This window comes from Leucoraja erinacea, chromosome 32 (genome assembly GCF_028641065.1).
Source record: "Leucoraja erinacea ecotype New England chromosome 32, Leri_hhj_1, whole genome shotgun sequence".
NCBI lineage: Eukaryota > Metazoa > Chordata > Chondrichthyes > Rajiformes > Rajidae > Leucoraja > Leucoraja erinaceus.
In genome coordinates this window covers 8,760,538-8,784,690 of record NC_073408.1, presented here as the reverse complement: position 1 = coordinate 8,784,690, position 24,153 = coordinate 8,760,538, and the positions used below count along the sequence as shown (strand labels likewise).

The window sequence follows — 24,153 nt, the reverse complement described above, 5'->3', positions numbered from 1 at the left end:
GCTTTCATTGCACAGAAAGAGTTCAAAGAAAGTCAAGAGCTTCATTGAGGATAAAAGCAAAATGGCTGTGGGTACTGTACCTTGAGAGATGGTTGGCATGTTTGTGGAGGTGATGGTGGTTGTTGTGGGAAGTGGGGTGGTGGGTACATCTAGATGGTAAAAAGGAAAAAAATAAATAAAAACACACATGATATACACAACATTTCTCACATGAAATCACAAAAAACTAAAAACCAAAAGTTTACTAATGAAAAGTAAATACTATTTATTGGGGGTTCGTCTGATGGCTTTCTCAACAGTTGTCCTCCTTCTCCCAAGTCACCAGGCCTTATCTGCCCAGAACTGGCCAAACATTCCAAGGCAAGAAAATGTCAGTAAATAGTTAAGTGTGAGTTGGTGTCAAAGTGTTCTGGCCCTCGAAGGACCTTTAGACTTCGGAGTTTGGAGATACAGCATGTAAACAGGCCATTCGGCCCACTGAGTCCGCACCGACCAGCCATCCCCGCACACTAACACTATCCTACACACTTGGGACAATTTACAATTTTACCAAAGCCAATTAACCTACAAACCTGTACGGCTTTGGAGTGTGGGAGGAAACCGGAGCACCCGGAGAAAACCCACTCACTGCACACTGGCGGTCCTCCAATATTTAGTTGACTTTAGTTTAGGGAACAGCGCGGAAACAGGATCTTTGGCCCACCGAGTCTGCGCCGACCAGCGATCCCCGAACACTAGCACTATCCTACACACACTAGGGACAATATTACAATTTTACCAAACTAATGAGCCGACAAAGTCGTACATCTTAGATGTGCTGGATGGATGTCTTTGGCCCAGCAAGACTGAGCTGAGGGCAATTTGTGGACGAGGAATCTGCTTCTCTGTCTGGGTGCTGCCTGATCTACTGAGTATTTCCACCTTTCTCTAGTCTTTATCTCAGGTTTCCGGCATGTGCTGCATGCTGCTTTTGGAACAAGAATTGACCATGACGGTGAACCTACTTCCTGTCCGATGAATTTGTGTGGGAGGCGCAGTGGCACAGCGGTAGAGTTGCCACTTTACGGCGCCAGAGAGACCCGGGTTCCAAACTGACAATGGGTGCTGTTTGTATGGAGTTTGTACGTTCTCCACATGACAGGGTGGGTTTTCTCCGGGTGCTCTGGTTTCCTCCCACACATCCAAAGACGTGCAGGTTTGTGGGTTAATTGGCTTCCATATAATCGTAAGTTGCCCCTAATGTGTAGGATAGTGCTAGTATATGGGGAGATCACTGGTCGGTGGGCCGAAGGGACTGTTTCCGCACTGTATCTCGAGAGTAAAGTCTTAATTTAAAATGACTTTACAACCTGCTTCCTCCCAGTGTCTACACGTTTTGCAGATTAAAAAGAAAATAATTAGAACAAATCTGTTGGTCAGAACAGATTTGCACTGAGGTGTGTGTTGGCATAAATATCGTCTTGACACGATAAAGTGCGTGATGCAAGGTGGCAGAAATTCCCGGCACCAGGAGACTTTATTCGTTTGCAAACACTGCTCGTGCCCCCGTGGAAACTAAGCTGAGCAATATTGATGAAAGATCACATTAACAAATCTACCTCTGAGAGTAATTGGGGATATAACTCTTCTAATACATCACGTGATTGCTCTATTGTATATTCATTGGTAGGACTCTGAGCTTTAATAAAAGTTCAATTTCCATCACGATATATGTTCTAATTAGACAAGCTGCCAGAAAGCAAAAAGAAAAATCCAATTGGAATTGAGGCGTTTGGGGATGGCTGTCTCTGCACTGTCGCACCCAATCCCCATTCACACCCCAGGGATCTTGCCCCCAACTCTACCTCCATCACCCATCCCCGCACTGACTCCTCGTAAATCTTCTCTGCACCCTTGACAATATCTGTCCTACGACATTCTCCATTCTAACTACGTTTTCCAGCCTCTCCTCCATTGGAAGCTGATCCCCAGCTCAATCTATGGGCGGCACGGTGGCGCAGCGGTAGAGTTGCTGCCATACAGCGCCAGAGACCCGGGTTCGATCCTGACTACGGGTGCTGTCCGTACGGAGTTTGGACGTTCTCCCCGAGACCCGCGTGGGTTTTCTCCGGCTGCTCTGCTTTCCTTCCACACTTCAAAGACGTACAAGTTTGTAGGTTAATTGGCTTCGGCAAAAAATGTTAATTGTTCCTCGTGTGTAGGATAGTGCTAGTGTGCGGGGATCACTGGTTGGCACGGACTCGGCAGGGCCGAAGGGCCTGTTTCCTACATACTAAACTCTCTAATTGCCCATTAGCAGAGAGGGCATTCCCAATCCTCACTCCTCCCACCGTTCCCGGGTCTGCTGCCGCCAAACCTCCAGCACCAACTCCAGACCTGACGGAGGCCTTTCCTGTGGGAAGGTTCCTAAAGCCAAGCCTATCCTCGGCCCCTCTGTAACTTGGCACTCAAACCAAACTCACAGCACTGCTATAGGGTCGCTCAATATCAAGCCAATTACCAATAACAAGGTGGATACAGGTGAGGGGAGGAGGGGAGGTTGATAGGCAGACGGTTGGACAAAGGCCAGAGAAGACAGAATGTGTGAGATAAGGACCCTGAGGACTCATTGACAAGTTGATTGTCAGTTCAGCTGATGGATGGCCAAGGGACGTGGCCAGGCAATGCTGATTAAAGGGCAGCTCGGCCAAACTGGGCAGTGTTTTTATGCAGCAACAGCATAAGCAGCATTTGGCAGCATGAGATAATTAAACGTTCTAATGCAGCACTGGGCAATAAGATCGAATACCGTCAACAGTGCATTATGCTTCCTCCTTAACTTTGGATTGACAAATGCATGTAGATGATTATTAGTGAAGGCCCATTAATCAAATATCACTTCTCTTACAGTGGTGGGTCATGTGTGCAAATGTTGTGAACTCCTCAAACAGATACTAAGTGCATTTGTCTAAATATTTGAATTGTTGAATATAAAGTAGTCAGAGTATTGAGCATAGAAGTTGGGAGGTCAAGTTACATACGAGGTTAGCGAGGCCAGATTTAGAGTATTGTGTTCAGTTTTGGGCACCGTCAAAGGAAAGATATTGTCAAGTGGAAAGGGTGTAGAGAAGAATCACGAGGATGTTGCCAGGACTCGAGGGCCTGAGCTATAGGGAGAGGTTGAGCAGACGAGGACTGTATTACTTGGAGCGCAAGAGGATGAGGGGTGATATTATGTACAAAATCATAAGAGGAATAGATCAGGTAGACACATAGAGTCTCTTGCCCAGAGTAGAGGAATCGAGAAGCAGAGGACATGCTGAAGGTGAGAGGGGGGAAAGATTTAATAGGAACCCGAGGGGTGAACTTTACATACAAAGGGTGGTGGGTGTATGGAACGTGCTGCCGGAGGAAGTAGTTGAGGTAGGTTTAAGAAACATTTGGACAGATACATGGATAGGTCAGGTTTAGAGGGATATGGGTCAAATGCAGGCAGGTGGGACAGGTTGGTCGGTGTGGGTAAGTTGGGCCAAAGGGCCCGTTTCCACGCTGTATTCACTCTGTCATTCTAAGTAACTTGCCCCAAGTTTCTAGGAGTTTGTGGGCGGTCTCGGTGAGGCTGGGAGGGTCTGCGGCCCCAGTAATAGCAATGGTGAAGTATCTGCTACACCTTGTGGGAGGGTTGGGGCCCCTGGTTCACAGGGCAACAACCAAGCTGCTGTTGAGAAAGCCACCAGACAAAATGACTAACATCAAATGGTAGGGGGTGTCGTTGATTTTTAAAAGGGGAGGGAGGGAGGGGGAGAAACAAAACCAGGACATCCAGCTGAGAGTTACTCAAATAAAAAGCGAAGGTGGAAATCGTCAGGCAGCAGGAGTTTGAGCAATGGAGATGGACTTTCATGAAATGATCTTTCCCCACTCTGCAGATTGACATTGGTTGCGTCGTAGGTTGCAACATTTCCCAGAGCGTCGGATGCCCGTTGCAGCAACGCTCTCATCGCAGCAAGTTATTCAAACCATTAACCTCCCTTGCACCCACTCATGTCCTCAGGGAGATAGCGAGGCTCTTCACAAACAAGCACCACTTTACATCATCGGCAATACCGTTTACCAATGGAGAGCGTTAAATGAGAAGCTTGTTACGGGGTGATTTCACTTGTTCGTGGAGCTGTTTCGCCAGCTGGGACATCCAGGCAAGAAGGAGACAGAAATGCATTTGGAAATAAACACAGGAGCCAACAGACAAAGATATGTGGATGGCTTTATCCGGGTTACACTAAAACCCCTGTGTGAGCCATTAACACAGTGGAAACTAAGATCTGCAACTGCACACAGCTGCAGAAGTCACCACGAAAAAAAAAATCTTGTTCAAAACGTACGTCAAATGTTTGCATTCATCTCTCCAACAAAATATATGTTGTGCAGGATACTTGGCTGATTTTCTTGCTGTGAATTGATAAGACCTTTGAGTAAACTGTTAGCGTAAAAACGTGCAGCAATGCTCAGGAAAGTATTAAGGCGTAACTTTCATCATAAGTTATAATTGCAATATTTCTCTGTCAATCAGTAAAAAAAATTATGTTTTCTTTTTGAATGATCGCCATTGCACTGTGAACTTATTCTGCAAGCACTGCAGTCCTGCGAGTATTTTGAAAACATTAAATTTGACTCCCAGTTATCTCATAGGCAATGACAATAGAATATGAGGCTTAACACAAATTGGAAGAAAAAGAGTGGATTTAATCAGCTGTCTTTCAAACACATCCAATTAATTTTAGGTTTAGACACTTTGTTCTGTAACCCATTTAAAAAAAAGGCAAACGTGTTAATAAGAATAATTTACATTATCGATGGTTTTTTCCCCGTTTGTTTAAATGGCAAACACTAATTACCCAGGGGGGTGTCCGGGCTGGGGATGTGAGCTGACAGCGTTAGGGAGCTGCTATTAACATGCGCAACTGAACCTGGAGCACCGCTGGGTTAATGATCATCTCACCGGCAATGCTAATTTAGCTTGCTCACTCTCCTGCCTCGGCAACTCTTCCAAGCCAGTAATCCTCGCACAATCATCACTGACATTCATTCACAGGAATTATATCAGCACGGGAACAGCTACAATGGACGCTAATCTGGCTGCTCTCGGCAAATGCGGATTGATTTTAACACCTTTTCATCGCCCAAGATGGACTGGAATGGAGACCAGCGTGGAAACAGGCCCTTCAGCCCATCGAATCCCTGCTGGCCATCAGCCACCCATTTACATCGGCACTAATTCCTCCTATTTTATTTCTCCATCTTCACATCAGCACCCCGCCTGATTCCACACCGCACCTACACGCTGGGGGAAACATTACAGCAGTCAATAAACCCTCTGAACTATACAATGTTGGGGTGATACCGGAGCACCTTGGAGAAACCTATGTGATGTGCAAACTCCACATAGGCAGCAGGGATTGAACCCGGGGTCACTGGCGCTGTCAGGCAGCAGCTCTACCAACTGCGCCACCGAGCCCCACAGCACTAAGAGAGGCCGATAGTTTTAGAGGGTTACTGAGCTGGGTTTCGCTTGCAACAGTCAGCACACATAAGACAACCAGCGTGCGTGAGGGGAGAGTCGAGGCTCCGTATCAATTCCGAGAGGCTGGGAAAACATCAGGCATTAAAATGTTAAAACGCTGTCGACAGGCTCAGAGCAAACTCCCGCTGATTGCCACCTGGGATAAACGGTGAAGCAAGTGGGTGACTGACGTTAGTGGCAATCTCAGCTTGCAGGCTGGTTTTCGTGGGGAAGTGGAGAGGTGAGTTTGAAATGGTTGGACAGTGCTCTCTCAGCCGGCTATGACTGACAAGAAATCACAGCACAGCAGCACAGAGCCGCATTTATACTCGACGTTCCAGCTGAAACTGACGGCAGGAGAACTCTGGTTAATTTTACACAGACAAGTTGACTGAACACTTACACAGCGACGCAGCAACCTGTGGAAGGGGGATAGTACATTTGCAACAATATCAAAATCACAACCTTTCTCACCTTGCTTCGGACAACAGAAGGAACAGATTATTTTTTAATTGGAAAGAAATGCCGTGGGAATATAGATTCTGTAGAAACTAAATGAGCTCACAACGCTGTGTTAGACAGTACATTGCAGTCAATGAAGGAAGACTCCAGTTAGTTAGGTTGGCACAATACCGTCGAATTGCATAGTCATACAGTGTGGAAACAGGCCCTTCGGCCCAACTTGCCCACACTGGCCAACATGTCCCTGCTACAATAGTCCCGCCTGCCTACGTTTGGCCAATATCCCGCCAAACCAGTCCAATCCATGTACCTGTCTGACTGTTTCTTAAACGTTGGGATAGTCCCTGCCTCAATTACCTCCTCTGGCAGCTCGTTCTATAGGCCCACCACCCTTTGTGTGAAAAAGTTACCCCTCATATTCCCATCAAATCTTTTCCATTGCAGGGCGTAAATATGCCAGGATTGCCGCAGTCCGTAATGTGCATGACTTTCCCCTTTCCCTGTTAGAGAGATCAGAGCAGGACGGATGTAACCAATTACCAGGCTGACAGCAGCCAGCTGTTAGTGAGGCAGAGTGAGGTCGTTTTAGCTGGAAATGGCCATTTTCCAGAGCGGGCTGATAGTGCCTGTTCAATATCGGGGCCCAACCACTTGATGCACAGGGCTTAATTTGCACAAAGTGCTCCAGTAATAGGCTTCATCTGAAGTGCTGGCACTAGAAGCCACGAGGCTAAGATGCAGAATCCTCGACATCACAAATGCCACTGGGGTGCAGGCAATTACTGGCAGCGATTGTTCGGAGAAGGCAATTTAGGATGAGCGTTCTCTCACTCAGGTATTTTCTGTTTCGTTCCACTAATGAATCGAGTCTCTTTCAGATGTGAAGGGAGGAACTGCAGATGCTGGTACAAACCGAAGACAGGCACAAAAAGCTGCAGTAACTCAGCGGGTTAGGCAGCATCTCTGGGGAAAAGGAATAGCTGACGTTTCAGGTCAAGACCCTTCTTCAGACACTCACTCATTCAGATGTTGAGCTTCCTTTGTCAGCAGCAGACTTTTGGGGGTGATGTCACAGGAAGTGCATGACCTCATGCCGATTTTGTTACTGTGAATCAGACAGGGTTTGTGATTACTGCCTCCCTTTCACTGACAGGCCACACACAGCCCAGTCTGCCTGGGACACCTCTGTGTACAGGAGGGGACAAAGTATTGTTCCACTGTAGGTATTCCTTAGCAGCACAGTCTGAGTCATCTTCCGCTCAGCGCAGGAGACCTGGGTTCGATCCTGACCGGGGGTGCTGTTTGTACAGACTTCACTGTGGATTGTCACCTTGTCGTGGTGGAGAAGCTTGTGTGGTCCTGATATCCTGAGAGCGATGTGGAGCTACGCTCCTGGTAGGGCCACCCATGGCGGTAAGGTCGAGGGGGCAGGTCTCTGACAAAGAGCAATCCAACCAAGAACTCAATGGTGGAACAGGCGGAGGATGATGGCTGACTTTAGTGGAGCGTCACAACGGCTGGGAAGGCGGATGAAGGCTGCAGCAGAAAAGGGTCTCCGGTCGTCTTGGACTCCATGCCACTGGATCCTGACCCAGATCTGTCAAGGACCGTGGGGTGGCTGTCTGTGCACCAGTCTCCCCACGTTAAACAAAGTCACGCACAGGCGTCCTCCATGAGGGGACAGTCATACTAGTGTCGAGTGACCGCCGACGATGATGATGATGTCCGTGCAGTTTGTACGTGACCGCGTGGGTTTTGCCCGCCTGCTCCGGGCAACAGGACATGTTGGGACTCACCAGCTGCCTGATGCCTGCTCCAGTAAAGACGCCATGAAGCTGGAGATGGAGCAGAGGATGTCGCCAGGACTTGAGGGCCTGAACTACAGGAAGAGGTTGGGCAGGCTACATCTTTATTTCTTGGAGCACAGGAGGCTGAGCGGTGACCTTATAGAGGTGTATAAGATCATCAGGCGAATAGGCAGGGTGAATACACAGAGTCTTTTGTCCAGGGTCGGGGAATCCAGAACCAGAGGACATGGGTTAAGGTGCGAGGGGATATATTTTATAGGGACAACTTTTCCACACAAGGTGTGGTGGATATGTGGAACATGCTACCAGAGGAGGTAGTCGAGGTATGTACTATCACAGCATTTACAAGGCATTTGAACAGGTACATGGATCGGAAAGGTTTCGAGGAACCCTGGCAGGTTAGACTAGCGTAGCTGGGACATCATGGACCAGTTGGGTTGAAGGGCCTGTGTGACTGCGACTGTGGGTCATCGCAGAAATATTCCGTTCACCAGAACAGGGTGAGGATCATCTTGGAATCGAGCTCCGCATCTGGCTGAAGCTCGTTGTGAAGTGCCCTGTGGCAGATTGCATCGATGATGGCTCTCTATAAATGTAAGTAGTTTTGTCAAATGCTGCGGTGAGTTCCTGCAGTACTGGAGGACCTATGCCATGGTGTAAGAATGCTACAGTCTCTGAGGGCCCCCTGCCACTGACGTCACCCCAGAGAATCTGCTGCAGAGATTACTGAGAAAAACTAATGGTTCTCAGACTCGCGATGAAGAGAAATGTTTTGAAAAAGCATTTTCCCCAAAAATGAATCCCGTGGAGACATCTCTTAAGATCATAAGGAATAGGAGCAGAATAAGGCCATTCAGCCCATCAAGTCCACTGCATCATTCATTCATGGCTGATCTATCTCTCCCTCCTAACCCCATTCTCCAGCCTTCTCCCCATAATACATGACACCCATACTAATCAAGAATCTATCTATCTCTGCCTTAAAAATATCCATTGACTTGGGCACCTCAGCCTTCAGTGGCAAAGAATTCCACAGATTCACCACCCTCTGACTAAAGGAATTTCTCCATCTCCTTCCTTTATCGATCAAGCTGATTACACTTGTCCTTCTTTGCACTGGTTTATAACATGAGCCTTGCCCGGGATTGAGGTGTATTTTGTGTGCGCGCTGCGTTTCGTTTGGACCTGGCAGTTTGCAGAGAGTCTCCCAGCTTTGCGGCAGGGACGTGTTGCAACATGCCACGGAGAGGGAACTGCAGTGGGGCCCATGCATCTCACAGCGCCCGCAATACAAACATGCATGTACTCCATGCAATACAACGCATGCAAGCGGTTTCAAGGCTCAGGTTGTTATAAACCACTTCATCTTTGAATATGAGTGTGACTGCTGTCCAACTCACAGGGCAAGCACCTTTTGGAAGAAAAAAGGTGTATGACCAGCGACATAAATGACTTTTATTAGTGGTTGTGTTAAACGGCGGATTGGGTTTGGTAACCTGGTGGTTTAATTGGTGTGAGACCACCAAGCGGACAGCTGACAGGTGATTTCCAGGATGCCCATCGTGGGTTCTCCTTAGGCTGAACCTGCTCCATCCTCAGCTGGCCTGTGACCATTTCATTTCAACTGGGGAGGGGGAGAGGGAGGTGGATTGGATGGGGTGCCTAACGTCCCCTTGTCAGAGGGAGACAGGTAGCAGGTCACAACCACTCCAACCATGCTGTGGACCGCTGTGTCGATATCAGGGGCCAGAGGGGCAAATAATGCCTGTAATGCTGCTTGGGTTCTAATTGGAATTCACAGATTAAACCTATCTTCACGTCACCAAAAGATATTTAATTTTATTTAGCCGGTGTGATGGGAGGGATAGATAGTGTAAATGCACATTTACCCAGAGCAGGGGAGTCAAGAACCAGAGGACATAGGTTTAATGTGAGGGGGGAAAGATTTAATAGGAACCTGAGGGACAACCTTTTTACAGAAATGGGTGTGGATATATGGAGCAAGCTGCCGGAGGAGGTAGTCAAAGCAGGTACAATCACAACATTAAAAAAAAAACATTTGGACAGGTACATGGATAGGAAAAGTTTGGAGGGATATGGGCCAAACGCAGGCAGGTGGAGATGGGGCATGTTGTTCGACGTGGGCTAGTTGGGCCGAAGGGCCTGTTTCCACACTGACAGACTCTACGGAAAGGAGTGGAAGTGCTCTCACAAATTGTATTCATTGATTGAAATGTACAGTGCAGCATGGAAACAGGCGCCACTGAGCCCATGCCGACCATTGATCACACATTCACACTAGTTCTATGTTTGTTCCACCTGCGCATCCATTCTTCCCCCCCCCCCCCCCCCCACACACACACACACTAGGGACAATTTTACAGAGGGCCAATCAACCTACAAACCCGTATGTTTTGGGGTGTGGGAGGAAACCGGAGCGCCCGAGGAAACCCACGTGGTCAGAGGGAGAACGTCGAAACTCATGATCGACCTCGGGTCTCTGGCGCTGTGAGGCAGCAACTCTACCGCTGTGCTGCCCCTTTGTACATGTTCTATGTCTACAAAGCCCTCAATGGGCTTGCCCTCACCTACATAAAAAGCCTTCTCACCCACCACTCCACCTCCAGGCCTCTCAGATCGGCCGACTTGGGGTTGCTGAATACCCCGCGGTCTAGGCGTAAGCTCTGGCGTGACCGCGCCTTTGCGGATGCAGCACCTAGGCTGTGGAACAGCATCCCCATTCCCATCAGAACTGCCCCCTCCATCGACTCTTTTAAGTCAAGACTAAAGACTTATCTATACTCCCAAGCCTTTCCTGACGTCCTCTTAGTGAGGGCTACATGTATATATGTATGTTGTCTGCTTTGTTGTGCTATTCTTATAACAAATGTAAAGCACTTTGGCCAACGAGAGTTGTTTTTTAAATGTGCTCTATAAATAAATGTGACTTGGCTTGACTTGACTTTGTACAATGGCAACAACGGCAATGTTTGAAGGTGCAATTAAACTTTCAGCATTCAGTCACAGAAGCAGCTCGGATGTGGAGCCTTAAAAATATTAAAGGTCCCATACATCGTGTCTTGGATGTTCAATGTTCAGTGGTACACAAAGCATTAGCAACCACATTGAAATCACACACACTACAAACAGTTCAGCAGAGTTAATGATTTGTGAGTAAAAGGATCTTCAAGCAATTTCCAATGCTAAATTGCAATCATTTACACTCATTCCTTGACACTTTTTTCTCATTTACTCTACATTTAAAAGGCAAAAAAAAAAAAACACCCCATTTAAATCATGCAAGCAACTGGCGGTAGCAATGAGCAGACGGGAGAGAGAGGTTCGCCACACGGATAACAGCTGAGAGCAAGAGAGAGAAAAAATAAATTGCGGTAATGTTGTTGGAGTGGTTCTACGTACCGTATACGTGGAGGAGGTAATCATCGTACGACTCTCCGATCTCGTTGTACGCCCTGCAGCGATACGTTCCGTTGTCGGATTTATTTAGCGATTCGAGGACTAAGTTCTCGACGGATATAATGGCTCGCTCGGGCATTTCCTCATCTAGCCGCAGCCATCTGAGGGTCGGTCTGTGGAGCAACACGTGTTAGGCTGAGTCCTCCTGCTTCCCAATCCAGTGTTGTTAACAAAGAGCATTCTAGTCTAGTTTAGTTGATTGTCCCGTGTACCCGACATACAGTGGAAAGGCTTTTGTCGTGCGCTAACCAGTCAGCGGGAAGAGAATATGCGATTACAATCGAGCTGTCCACCGTGGATACGTTTAGCGCAAGGTAAAGCTAGGAAAGTCCAATCAAAGATAGCCCGAGGGTCACCACTGAGGTAGATAGTAGTTCAGGGCTGCTCTCTGGTTGTGGTAGGATGGTTCAGTTGCCTGATAACAGCCGTGAAGAAAACTGTCCCCGAATCTGGAGGTGTGCAGCACAGCACAGGAACAGGCCCTTCGGTCCACAAAGTCCATGCCGAACATGATCCTAAGTTAAACCAATCTAGTCTGCCTGCACATGATCAACCACCCTCCTTTCTCTGCATATCCATGTGCCTATCCAAAAGCCTCGTTAACCCCACTTTCGAATATCTCTCCACCACCACCCGCTGGCAGCACGTTCCAGACTCCCCAACACCCTGTGTCCCTAAAGACAGTACCCGTCATCAGGATGGAACCCGAGTCTCTGGTGCCGTGAGGCAGCAGCACTGCTGCCCTGACCAGAGATCTCCATGGGATATTCAGTGGCTGGACCGTGTACTGCGCTGGTTGGAGTGGACACTTACTGTGGCTTGCCGTTGGCTATGCAGATCAGCTCCAATGTGTCACCTTCTCTTGTCGGGCCTTGCGGGTAGCTCACTGTCACCTGCACCTGGGGCTTATCTGGGGAAACAAGCAGCAACGTCAGAACACTCTCCGAATGCAATGCCCTTCGCATTTTACTGGGTCAGTGCACAGCCAATGATTCACTGATTCAATGATACTTCATTGAATCCCACTAATAGCCCATTATCCGTTTATTTGCACTTTATCAGTTTATTTATTCATGTGTGTATATATTTATATAATGGTATATGGACACGCTGATCTGTTCTGTAGTCATGCCTACTATGTTCTGTTGTGCTGAAGCAAAGCAAGAATTTCATTGTCCTATCAGGGACACATGACAATAAACTCACTTGAATCTTGAATTGTGCACACAGTTCACCTCACCTTGGCAGAGTACACAAGGAGTCGCCATGTTTCATTGACCAAAATTCATTGAATAATTTCATCTACGACCAGGCCTGCCGCTGTATGTGGCTGGTTGCCCTTTCACTCACAGCCCCTCCCCCCTTCATTCTCCATAGCTCACCCCCCCGCCAGGTCCCCCGATGTTCTCGCACCCCCCCCCCCCCCCCCTCCCCTCCCGTCCCTCCCCGCGGGAACCATCTGCCGAGACTCGGGATGACACTGACTCTAGTTGTAGTTGGCACCTACACTGAACAGCAGCAGGTCCAAGCGGTACATGCCATCGTGTGACCACTGTTGGAGCACTAGGGGCAGTTCTAGTCGCCCAGCTACAGGGAAGGTCATTAATTGGAGAGGGCGAAGAAGAGATTCACCAGGATGCTACCTGACCTTGCGGGCTTGAGTTGTTGAGAGAGGTTGGATAGGTGTGGTCACTTTCCTTTGGAGCATTGGAGGCTGAAGGGTGACCTTATTGAGGTGTGGGGCATGGATAAAGTCAACATTCTCTGAAAGCGCACACCCATTGATTACACCCATTGATCTGATCAGTAAATCACATCCACCACTATCATCTGTGTCCTATCACCAAGCTAATTTGAGATCCAGTTAGCTCACATAGCTTTGATCCCATGTGCTCTAACCTTCTGGACCAGCCAACCGTACAGCACTTTGTCAGCAGCCTTGCTAAAGTCCATATGTAACTCGACTCATCCTTCCAAAAAAATGCAATCAGGAGTTGTTACACGGGATCGCCCCTGCACAAAACCATGCTGAGTCTGAGTCAGTCCATGTCTTTCCTGGTGAATCAACCAATGGTTTTCCTATGTCCATGATGTTGTGGACCCAAGATCAAAAAGTTGCAAAAAAAAAACACAAACAAAAATAGAAACACAAAAGATGCAGGGCTATGAATCTGTGGATTTCTCTGCTGTCAATACTCAGTCTTTACAAGGACTTTGAAGGATGGGTGTGTCATGGGACAGAGAGAATGGGCAGGAGAGTGGATGAGGTTTATGATTAGCTATGATCTATTGGACACTACCACAAGCTCAAGGGGTGCTTAATCCTATTGAATGTCTGTGGTTCAATGGTTCTTTTATTGTCACATGTGCCAAGTTCAAACCCACGGTGAAATTATTTTCTTACAAGCAGACCGGTAGAGTATCACCAGACCATCCCTGATTAGCAGTTGTACAGAAATAGTCTACAGAGCCCGCATGCAAGAGATGTCATGTGCAGGAAAGTACGGTAAATGATGGCTTAATTCAAAGATAGACACAAAAAGCTCAAGTAACTCACCGGGTCAGGCAGCATCTCTGGAGAGAATGAATAAGTGATGTTTCGGATTGAGACCTTTCTTCAGAACAAGTCCTGTCTGATGAAGGGTCTCGAGCCGAAACGTCACCTATTCCGTTTCTCCAGAGATGCTGTTTGACCCGCTGAGTTACTCCAGCTTTTTGTGTGTCTATCTGCAAGAGATGCCATGTTTGGCTCTGGTTACAAACTAGAAACAGGGAACTGCAGATGCTGCTTTACAAAAGTACGACACAAAATGCTGGAGTAACTCAGCGGGTCAGGCAGCACCTCTGGGTGGAGTTAATGGATAGCTGGATGTTTTGGGAATTTCTCCTCCGTCTGAAGAAGGGTCCCGACCTGAAATGTCACCCTGCCTGACCTGCTGAGTTACTCCAACACTTTGTGACTTTCCCTGGCCTTGGTTAAAAATGTACAGCAGAACATCGCGGCAGTGCTCAGAGAGACGGGAACATTACAAGGCACAGGTCGCAGGAAGTCTCACCTCACCAGAGTGAGTAGAGACCACCGCTGCTTCCCGCTTGCCGATCACAGCCGTGAGCAATGGTCTTCTCAGGAAGGACCTGGGGTTCCACTGAGTCAAGTAAACATCGCGCTGACACATCCTGTGACCACCCATGGGTTTCTGCTCCTCGTTTAGCTTAGTTTCATTTATCGCCACATTTACCGAGCTACAGTGTAAAGGGCTTGTCCCACGAGCATGCGACCTGCATGCGGCAAGTTCGACCAAACCAGAAGCAGGGGGTCGAGTGAGTGACATGAAGTTCGAGCGAAGTCCGCGGGAAGTTCACGCGTGACGTACGCCGTCGAGGCAGCTGCGGGCCGGCAGGCCGTTGCCGCACGGAATGTTTGAACACGGTCAGTTTTTCGGAGCCCCGCGCGATGCCGGGACCAGCTCCGCACAACTCCATACGGCTCCGGCGATCGAAGTGGGACCGGCCCCGCGAGGCAGTACGGCTCAAGCGATCTCCTTAGGTCACGCTTGTCGCATGGAGTCGCATGCTCATGGGACAGGCCCTTAAAAGCTTTTGGTGTGTGCCATCCAGTCAGCGGAGAGACAATACATGCTTACACTTAAGCCATCCACAGTGCACAGACACATGACAAAGGGAATAAGGTTCAGTGCAAGATAAAGTCCGATCAAAAATAGTCTGAGGGTCTCCAATGAGGTAAATAGTAGCTCAGGACTGACATCCTCTAGTTGTTGGTAGGATGGTTCAGTAGCCTGATAACATCTGGGAAGAAACTGTATCTGAATCTGGAGGTGTGCGTTTTCAAACTTCTATATCTTTGACCTGATGGGAGCGGGGAGAAGAGGGAGTGGCTGGGGATTGACTCAGCCTGGATTATGCTGGTGGCCTTGAGGTATAAATGGAGCCAATGGAAGGGAGGTTGGCTTGTGTGATGGTCCGGGCTGCAACCACAATTCTTTGCAATTACTTGCAGTTTTGGATGGAGCTGTTCCAATATAATGCTTTAGACGGTGCTCTAGGCGGTGACTGAAGGGGGCACGTTGACCCAGAAAGTTGGCGCCAAGCCTCCGTTCTAGCTGGTGCACCGTGTAGTGTGCAGTTGCTGGAGTCCTTCACAAATGACAATGCAATCTGTCCTTCAATGTTGCTGGGTAAACTGCTCCACACCGGGGAGCCGTGAAGCTCCGCTGTAAATGAGCATCGGCATACTGCAGCAGCCCACTGATGCTGCACGTCCAATTAATGAAGGGCTTCCAGGAAAGTGACAAGCACCAGCCACAGATGGCTCTGCTCAGAAGCCGTAAGTATTCTTTCTCCTTGTTGCCCTTTCTTCCGTCAGTCCACACCAATGTTTATCGCGGTATCTGCGTTCCACACCGCCTTTGCCATGGCTGCTCCGCAATGGATAGTGCCCATCGATGGACATCTTGGACACAGGTTTCCTGCCCTCTCCAGTGAGTTACAACACCCGCTTTTCACCTCGAGGGGACAGATGGTTCAGTACGTCTACCTGCGTGGGGACTTGTCCTTGCAGTTTATTGATTCGACCTGAGGCACACTGTCTTCAAGCTTGCCCAAGCATGGAGACAAGCTGCTCTCATTTTGGCCGCGTGGGCTTATCCTGTGTTTATTCCACCAAAGTCAATGGCCAAAGTCAAAGTACTTGAGGCTGGTGCAATAACAACATCTAGAACATACTTGGACAGATACATGGATAGGAAAGGTTTAAGGTTCTTAACTGTTTTGGCACCAGTCCGAGCATACACGAATAAAATACTGTGTGTGGTATGTACCTTTGTTAGGTTCCTAAACATGGGCTCAACAAATTGACATATTATTTGTGTCCCCTTCATGACCCCTGGCAAAGCCCCAAACGACCCCCATAGGCCAGGTTAAAAACCACTGGTTTAGACGGATGTAGGAAAAACGTAGGCAAATGGGGCTCGTTTAGATGGGGTATCTTGGTTGTTGAATTCCAATTGGAACCCAAGTAGCATCACAAGCATTATTTGCCCCAGCTGCCTCTCTTGCCCCTGATATGGAATCCAGTGGTCCACAGCACGGTTATAGAGTCTTACAGCGTGGAAACAGACCCTTCGGCCCAACCTCCCCATACCGGCCAACGAGTCCCATCTACATTAGTTCCACCTGCCGTTGATTTGGCCCATATGCCACTAAACCTGTCCTATCCGTGTATTTATCTAAATGTTTGTTAATCATTGCGATAGTACCTGCCTCTTCCGGCAGCTCGTTCCATACTCCCACTGCCCTCTGCATGAAAAAGTTACCCTTCAGGTTCCTATTCAATCGTTTCCCCCCACCCCCCTCACCTTAAACCTCTGTGTTCTGGCTCTATGTTAGAGTGGTTGTAACCTGCTCCCTGACTCTGTCTGACAAGGGGATGCCAAGCACCCCGTCCAATCCATCTCCCTCTCTCCTTCCCCAGCTGAAATGAAATGGCCACAGGCCAGCTGAGATGTACCAGGTTCAGCCCAAGGAGAACCCAGGAAGGGCAGCCTGGGGAACAACCGTCAGCTGTTTGCGTGATGGTCTCACACTGGTTAAACCCAATCCGCCATTTGGTATGCTTTAACGCAATCGCCAATAAACGTTATTTATGTCATCCACTTTTTTCTTCCAAAAGGTGCTTGGCCTGTGAGTTGGACAGCAATCGCACTCATATTCAAAGATGAAGTGGTTTATAACAATCTGAGCCTTTCAAGGCTCAGATTGTTGTAATGCATGGAGTGCATGCATGGAGTGCATGGAGTGTAATTGTAATGCATGGAGTGCATGCATGTTTGCATTGCGGGCGCTGTGAGATGCATGGGCCCCACTGCAGTTCCCTCTCCGTGGCATGTTGCAACAGGTCTCTGCAGCAAAGCTGGGAGACTCTCTGCAAACCGCCAGTTCCAAATGAAGAAAGACTGGATAGACTCGGCTTGTACTCGCTAGAATTTAGAAGATTGAGGGGGGATCATAGAAACTTACAAAATTCTTAAGGGGTTGGACAGGCTAGATGCAGGAAGATTGTTCCCGATGTTGGGGAAGTCCAGAACAAGGGGTCACAGTTTAAGGATAAGGGGGAAATCTTTTAGGACCGAGATGAGGAAAACCTTTTTCACACAGAGAGTGGTGAATCTGTGGAATTCTCTGCCGCAGAAGGTAGTTGAGGCCAGTTCATTGGCTATATTTAAGAGGGAGTTAGATGTGGCCCTTGTGGCTAAAGGGATCGGGGGGTATGGAGAGAAGGCAGGTACAGGATACTGAGTTGGATGATCAGCCATGATCATATTGAATGGCGGTGCAGGCTCGAAGGGCCGAATGGCCTACTCCTGCGCCTATTTTCTATGTTTCTATGAAACACACAAAATACACCTCAATCACAGGCAACAAGAGTCATTTGTGTTGCTAGTTGTATATTCTTCTCCCAAAAGGTGTTTGATCTTTGTTTCGGGACAGTTATCTGAGGCGTGGAGACTGACGACGGTAACAGGCGAGATTGTAAAAATAGCCAAGCAGCAACTGGGAGAAACTGGAGCAGAGAGAACGGGGCGGGTTTCAGTAACCATTTGCAGCTCCTGAAATCTCCAACAAATGCTTAATGTGCTGCATACCAGACATCATTTCAATCTGTTCCCCAGCATGCCGCCTGCCTGGGCGACAGCTCACACAGCACGATATCACCAAGTCAGTAAGAAGTGTGATGAATGGAAGCGTTGCTGCAGCATCTGTGGCCGTTGGCAGCGAGTTTGCGCCGCCTTCAGGCTGAGACCAAACGTGGACCACCACGTCCCGTCCCCCCACCCACCCCGGCATTAGACAGCGGCTAAAGATGTTGCATCTTCCGTCTCCTAACGGGGAACCTCCCGCCCGCCATCGCTCGGCTGTGGACGAGGTGAAGAGATGTACGGGTAATCGCTGGATAGACCGTCACTCACAGGATTCATAAGTGATAGGAGCAGAATGAGGCCATTTGGCCCATCAAGTCTATTCAATCATGGCTGATCTGTACCCCATTCTCCAGCTTTCTCTCCATAACCTCTGATACCCGCTCTAAGCAAGAACCTATACCTCTGCCTTATAATTATCCATTGACTTGGCCTCCACAGCCTTCTGTTGCAATGAATTCCACAGATTCACCACCCTCTGACTAAAGGGTGCATTCATGCAGATTGGACCCTCTCTCTGCATGTGCACTAATCACCCAGAACTTGCAGCAAATCAGTACCATTGATGCCGTCAAGGATAACAAGGTGGCGCAGCGGTAAAGCTCCCACGCCAGAGCTCTGGGTTACATCCCAACTACGGGTGCTGTCTGTGTGGAGTTTGCACGTTCTCCCCGCCACCTGCGTGGGTTTTCTCCGGGAGCTTCAGTTTCCTCCCACACTCCAAGGATGTACTGGTTTGCAGGTTAATTGGCTTGGTGTAATTGTAAATTGTCCCCAGTGTGTGTAGATATTGTTAATGTGCGGGGATAAAGTCCCATCAATGATAGGTTAGTCCAAGGTACACAAAAATGCTGGAGAAACTCAGCGGGTGCAGCAGCATCTATGGAGCGAAGGAAATAGGCAACGTTTCGGGACGAAACGTTGCCTATTTCCTTTGCTCCATAGATGCTGCTGCACCCGCTGAGTTTCTCCAGCATTCTTGTATACCTTCGATTTTCCAGCATCTGCAGTTCCTTCTTAAATAGATTAGTCCAAGGGTCTCCAATGAGGTAGATGGTAGTAGATGGTTCAGTTGCCTGATAACAGATGGGAAGAAACGGTTCCTGAATCTGGATGCTTCTACTTAGAGGAGATTTGGTATGTCGATGAATTACTCTATCTAATTTCTACAGGTGTCAGATAAAAAAAACATAACGACTGCTTGTATCACCACTGGTTTGGTAACTCCAATGCCCAGGAATGAAGGAGTGGTGAACACTGCCCTGTACATTGCAGGTACTGACCTCCCCACCATTGAAGGAGCCTACAGGAGGCACTGCCTCAAAGAGTTAAGGGCCTGTCCCACGAGCATGTGACCTGCATGCGGCAAGCGCGACCAAACCGGAAGCGGGGGCCGCGCGCAGGTCGAGTGAGTGACGTGAAGTTCGAGCGAAGTCCGCGGGAAGATCGAGCGTGACGTACGGCGCCAAGACGCTGCGCACGTTCGTCGAGGCGGTGCGTACGGTGTCGAGGCGGCAGCAGGCCGGCAGGCCGTTGCCGCGCGGAATTTTTGAACACGGTCAGTTTTTCGGAGCCCCACGTGATGTCGGGACCAGCTCCGCACAACTCCATACGGCTCGGGCGATCGAAGTGGGACCGGCCCCGCGATGCCGTACGGCTCAAGCGACCGCGTTAGGTCGCGCTTGCCGCATGGTCGCATGCTCATGGGACAGGACCTTTAGCTAATATCATCAGAGACCCACACCACCCTGGCCACACTGTCATCTCGCTGCTACCATCGGGAAGAAGATATACGGGAGCCTAAAAGCTGTGACCTCCAGGTTCAGGAGCAGCTTCTTGCCAACAACCATCAGGCTCTTGAACACTGCACAACACTAACCTCAGCAACTGTAATCTTCTATGGACTGTGACATTGGTTGCAGCACAAACTTTGGTTTTGCACTATTATGGTTAGTTATTGAGCTATTGTATTCTTGACTGTTATATATTTTTCTGGGTGTTTTTGGGGTTATAAACGTGTTATTCTGTAGAAAATAAGAATGTCATTGTTGCAATGCCAGTACATATGACAATTAAACTGATTGGGGATGATCAGCCATGATCACATTGAATGGCGGTGCTGGCTCGAAGGGCCGAATGGCCTACTCCAGCACCTATTGTCTATTGTTTAAACACTCTTGACTTCTATATTTGTATATATGGATCAGAAGACAGACATGAGATGCATAAACCACAAAAACTTGCCCCATTAAATTCACCACAAAAACTTGCCCCAGCCTCAGCAATATCTCTTCAAACCAGCACAAGATGTCTCAGCAGGTAAGTTTTAGATTTTTGCAATAAAGACACATTAAAACACGACAATTTCTGCAAGATATTTGAAATTGATGAAGAGAAACTGAAAAAGAATTAGAATTTTTTTCTGGAGGAAGTATTATATGGTCAATAGGTTTATGGGACAATGCTCACACTGAGTGCTGAGAATGGCGTTAACACAACCCTGGTGTGGTGCTCGTTACTTAATGAGATCAGAAAACAACGGTTAAGTCTGTGCCTTTCACTCTCAGCGGAACTGCTTACACAAAGATTTGTTAATGAGTTTGCAAATGAGCGGCCAACTGGGAAATAGGACAACTGGATACAGCTAATGCACCAGAAAATCAACTGAAGGCACAAGGCTGCCAAGGGTGCTGTTAGCCACAGGCTGTGATCCAAAGAATGAATCCCCACACTTTCATTTAACATCGATTGTTTTTAAAAGCATTCTGCCGTTGACTGACGTGGGTCAATCCTCTGTGGGGCTCCGCAGAGTGGTGGTGACCAGAACCCTAGCTCCAGGCCACTGGGCTGGTGGGATCACCAGGTCAGTAACACTTCCGGCACGACTCCTACCCCCCTGGCATCACCTGTAGGTGCAATGGTGGGATTGGTTTTGTTTAGTTTTGGAGATACAGCGCGGAAACAGGCCCTCCGGCCCACCGAATCCGCGCCGACCAGCGATCCCCGCACACTAATGCCATCCGACACATTGCAGGATTGCATGAAGCAAACCTGAAGCAGAGCGCGTGGGTTTTGTTCGGGTGCTCCGGTTTCCTCCCACACTCCAAAGACACCAGGTTTGTCTGTAAAATTGTATATTATCCCTAATGTGTACGGGGTAGTGTTAGCGTGTGGGGATCGCTGGTCGGTGCGGACTCAGTGGGCCGACGGCCTGTTTCCGCTCTGTATCTCTAAGCTAAACCAGGGGTGGGGAACCTGCGGCCTTAAGGCCCCATGCGGCCTACTAGGCAATTAAGTGCGGCCTTTTGAATGAATCCAAATTTTGTAGAACAAATCCTTTTATTTTTATTGATATGTTTTTGTTCGTCTTTTATTATTTTTATTTTAATCTTAAAATGAACATATTTAAAATACCAAACAGTAAAAGATTCAACAAAATAATCCTCCCCGACTGACGGCCACAATTAAAACATCAGTAAGTCATGAGGGCTATTTTAACAAAATAATGTACATTTTGAAGTGTATATTATTGAAGTTTCTTGGACGCGGCCTTATTAGATTACAGCTAACTTAACGCAGCATTCGAACATGAAAAGGTTCCCCACCCCTCCTCTAAACTAAAGAAAAATGAAACCAATTCAAAAGCATTATTGCATTGGAAGAGATTCTGCTGGTCATGCTGGATGCATTGAACGGGAGGCAGTTGTACTTTGTACTCACATTGCACATCCAGGTATCGCTGAGTTTGCAAATCTTTCATGGCCTGCAGGTCCCTCACGGCTGGATGGTGCACCTGGCAGGTAACTGGTAATCCATCATCTAGCCGGCTCACCCTCAGCACCAGCGTACTCGTGACATTGAAGAGCTTCTCCTCCTTCGGGTCCTCTTCAAAGTTACTTGTACTTTCTTCAGAGCAGGGGGAAATTTGAATGAATGAATAGGTTTATTGGCCAAGTATGTACACATACAAGGAATTTACCTTGGTGCTCCGCCCACAAGTAACACCACGACACACAATAAACAATTACGAATAAAACATTAAAATATTACGAATGAAACATTATATTTTAAACAGGGGAATTAAATAAAATACCAGAACACAAGTTCCGATATTAGAAACATTATGTAAACATTATTCATTAAAATACTGCAACTGTGCCACTGCTACATAAAACATCCCCTCAAACGCAAGCAACAGAGGAGGTAGTTGAGAAAAGGCACAATAAAAGACGTTTGCACGGGTGCATGTGTAGGAAGGACCAGCGGTGCTAGTTTATACCGAAGATAGATACAAAATGCTGGAGTATCGCAGAGGGTCGGGCAGCACCTCAGGAGAAAAAGGAATAGGCGATGTTTCAGGTCGAGACCTTTCTTCAGAGTGAGAGTCGGCTTAATGAGAGATATAGATGTCGTTGTCTAATGCATTTCGTTGTCTCTGTACTGTACACTGACAATGACAATTAAAATTGAATCTGAAATTGAATCTGAATCTGAGATGATTATATAGAAAGAAAAATAACAAAGGAATGAGAGATATGCAAAAAGTAACGATAATCAAGGAAAGGTGGAGAAGGTTCGGGTGGTTTCTGAGGAAGGGTTCCGAGCCAAAAGGTCACCTATTCCATTTCACCCGAGCTGCTGCCTGGACAGGTACATGGATGGGAAGGGTTTAGAGGTCCATGGGCCAAACGAGGACAGGGCATGCATGGTTTCCTGTTGAGCTGGCACTCCATTCTTCCACCGTTCAGAGCGGACACATAAGGCTCAAAGGTGGACTGTCATAGAACACGGAGACAAGCTCAGCTTTCCCACACCGACCATCAATACTAGTCCCACCCCCCTGCATTTGGCCCATATCCTTCTAACCCTATCCTGTCCATGTAACAGTCCAAATATCTTTTAAGCGTTCTGATAGCACCTGCCTCATCTACCTTCTCTGGCAGCTCGTTCCATACACCCACCACCCTTTGTGTAAAAAAAAGTTACCTCTCAGGTTCCTATTAAATCTCCCCCCCCCCCCCCCCCCCCCCCCCCCACAAACCTATGCCCTCCCTTTCTCCATTCTTCATTCCCCTACTCTGGGCAAGAAATTCTGTGTGTCTACCCGATCTATTCCCCTCATGATATTGTATACTTCTATAAGATCTCCCCTCATGCTCCACCGCCCCAAGGAACAGAATCCTAGCCTGCTCAACCTCTCCCTACAGCTCAAGCCTGGCCACATCATCAGTAAATCTTCCCTGCGCCCTTCCATCAGTCAGGAACTTACTTCAAGAATGAAACCCATATCCATCATAACAGGAGGCACCGTCCTGGCTCGTAGTCTAAGCACCAGCGAACGCACAATGTCAGCCGATGTTCTGTCCCATTCACCCATCACCAATGGCCAATTCCCCATTAAACAACACCTCACAGACCATAGAACAGTATAGTGCAAATTGGAGGAACAGCATCTCATATTTCGCTTGGCCAGCCTACAGCCCAGTGGTATGAATATTGATTTCTCTCACTTCAGGTAGCTCTGGCATTCCCTCTCTCTCTCTATCCCCACCCATGTTGCACTAGCTTCCCATTTTCCTTACAAACAGCTAACAATGGCCTGTTTCCGTTATCGCCGTTACCTTTGTGTTCATTCACTGTTCTTTATCTCTCTACATTATCGCCTACAGTATGTCTTGTTCCCCTTATCCCTAACCAGTCTGAAGAAGGGTCTCGACCCGAAACGTCACCCATTCCTTCCCTCCAGAGATGCTGCCTATCCCGCTGAATTTGTGTCTTTCTTTGGTTTAAACCAGCACCTGCAGTTCCTTCCTACACGGTACAGCACAGAAGATGGCCCTTCAGCCCGCAATGTCTGTGCCAAACATGATGCCCACAGTAAAACTAACCTCATCTACCTGTACATGATTCATATTCCTCCATTCCCCGAATATCCATGTGCCTATCTAAATGTCTCTTAAACACCACTGTCGTATCTGCCCGCACACTACCCCTGGCAGCATGCTCCAGGCCCTCACCACTCTCTGCATTAAAATCTTGCCCCGTACATCTTCATACTTTGCCCCTCTTACCGTAAAGCTCCGCTCTCTAGTCCCAAAATTAAATTGTTCCGTCGGAAGCTCCACATCCTTCTCAGGTCTTGCCCAACCCA

At 48.1% G+C, this 24,153-nt stretch overlaps 1 protein-coding gene across 5 annotated transcripts in view; it reads right to left on the bottom strand.

Moving 5' to 3' along the window:
• Positions 1 to 24,153, bottom strand: part of LOC129712327 (cell adhesion molecule 1-like) — a 258,844-nt gene that overhangs the window by 37,992 nt on the left and 196,699 nt on the right. For 3 of the 5 annotated variants that reach the window (XM_055660660.1, XM_055660661.1, XM_055660662.1), the window contains 4 exons: positions 21,723 to 21,908; positions 12,100 to 12,196; positions 11,230 to 11,399; positions 81 to 149 (listed from right to left, as the gene is read on the bottom strand). In XM_055660660.1, the coding sequence (XP_055516635.1) occupies positions 81 to 149; positions 11,230 to 11,399; positions 12,100 to 12,196; positions 21,723 to 21,908 (522 nt within the window). The remainder of the gene's footprint in view (positions 1 to 80; positions 150 to 11,229; positions 11,400 to 12,099; positions 12,197 to 21,722; positions 21,909 to 24,153) is intronic. The other 2 variants (XM_055660663.1, XM_055660664.1) reach the window with 1 other exon arrangement.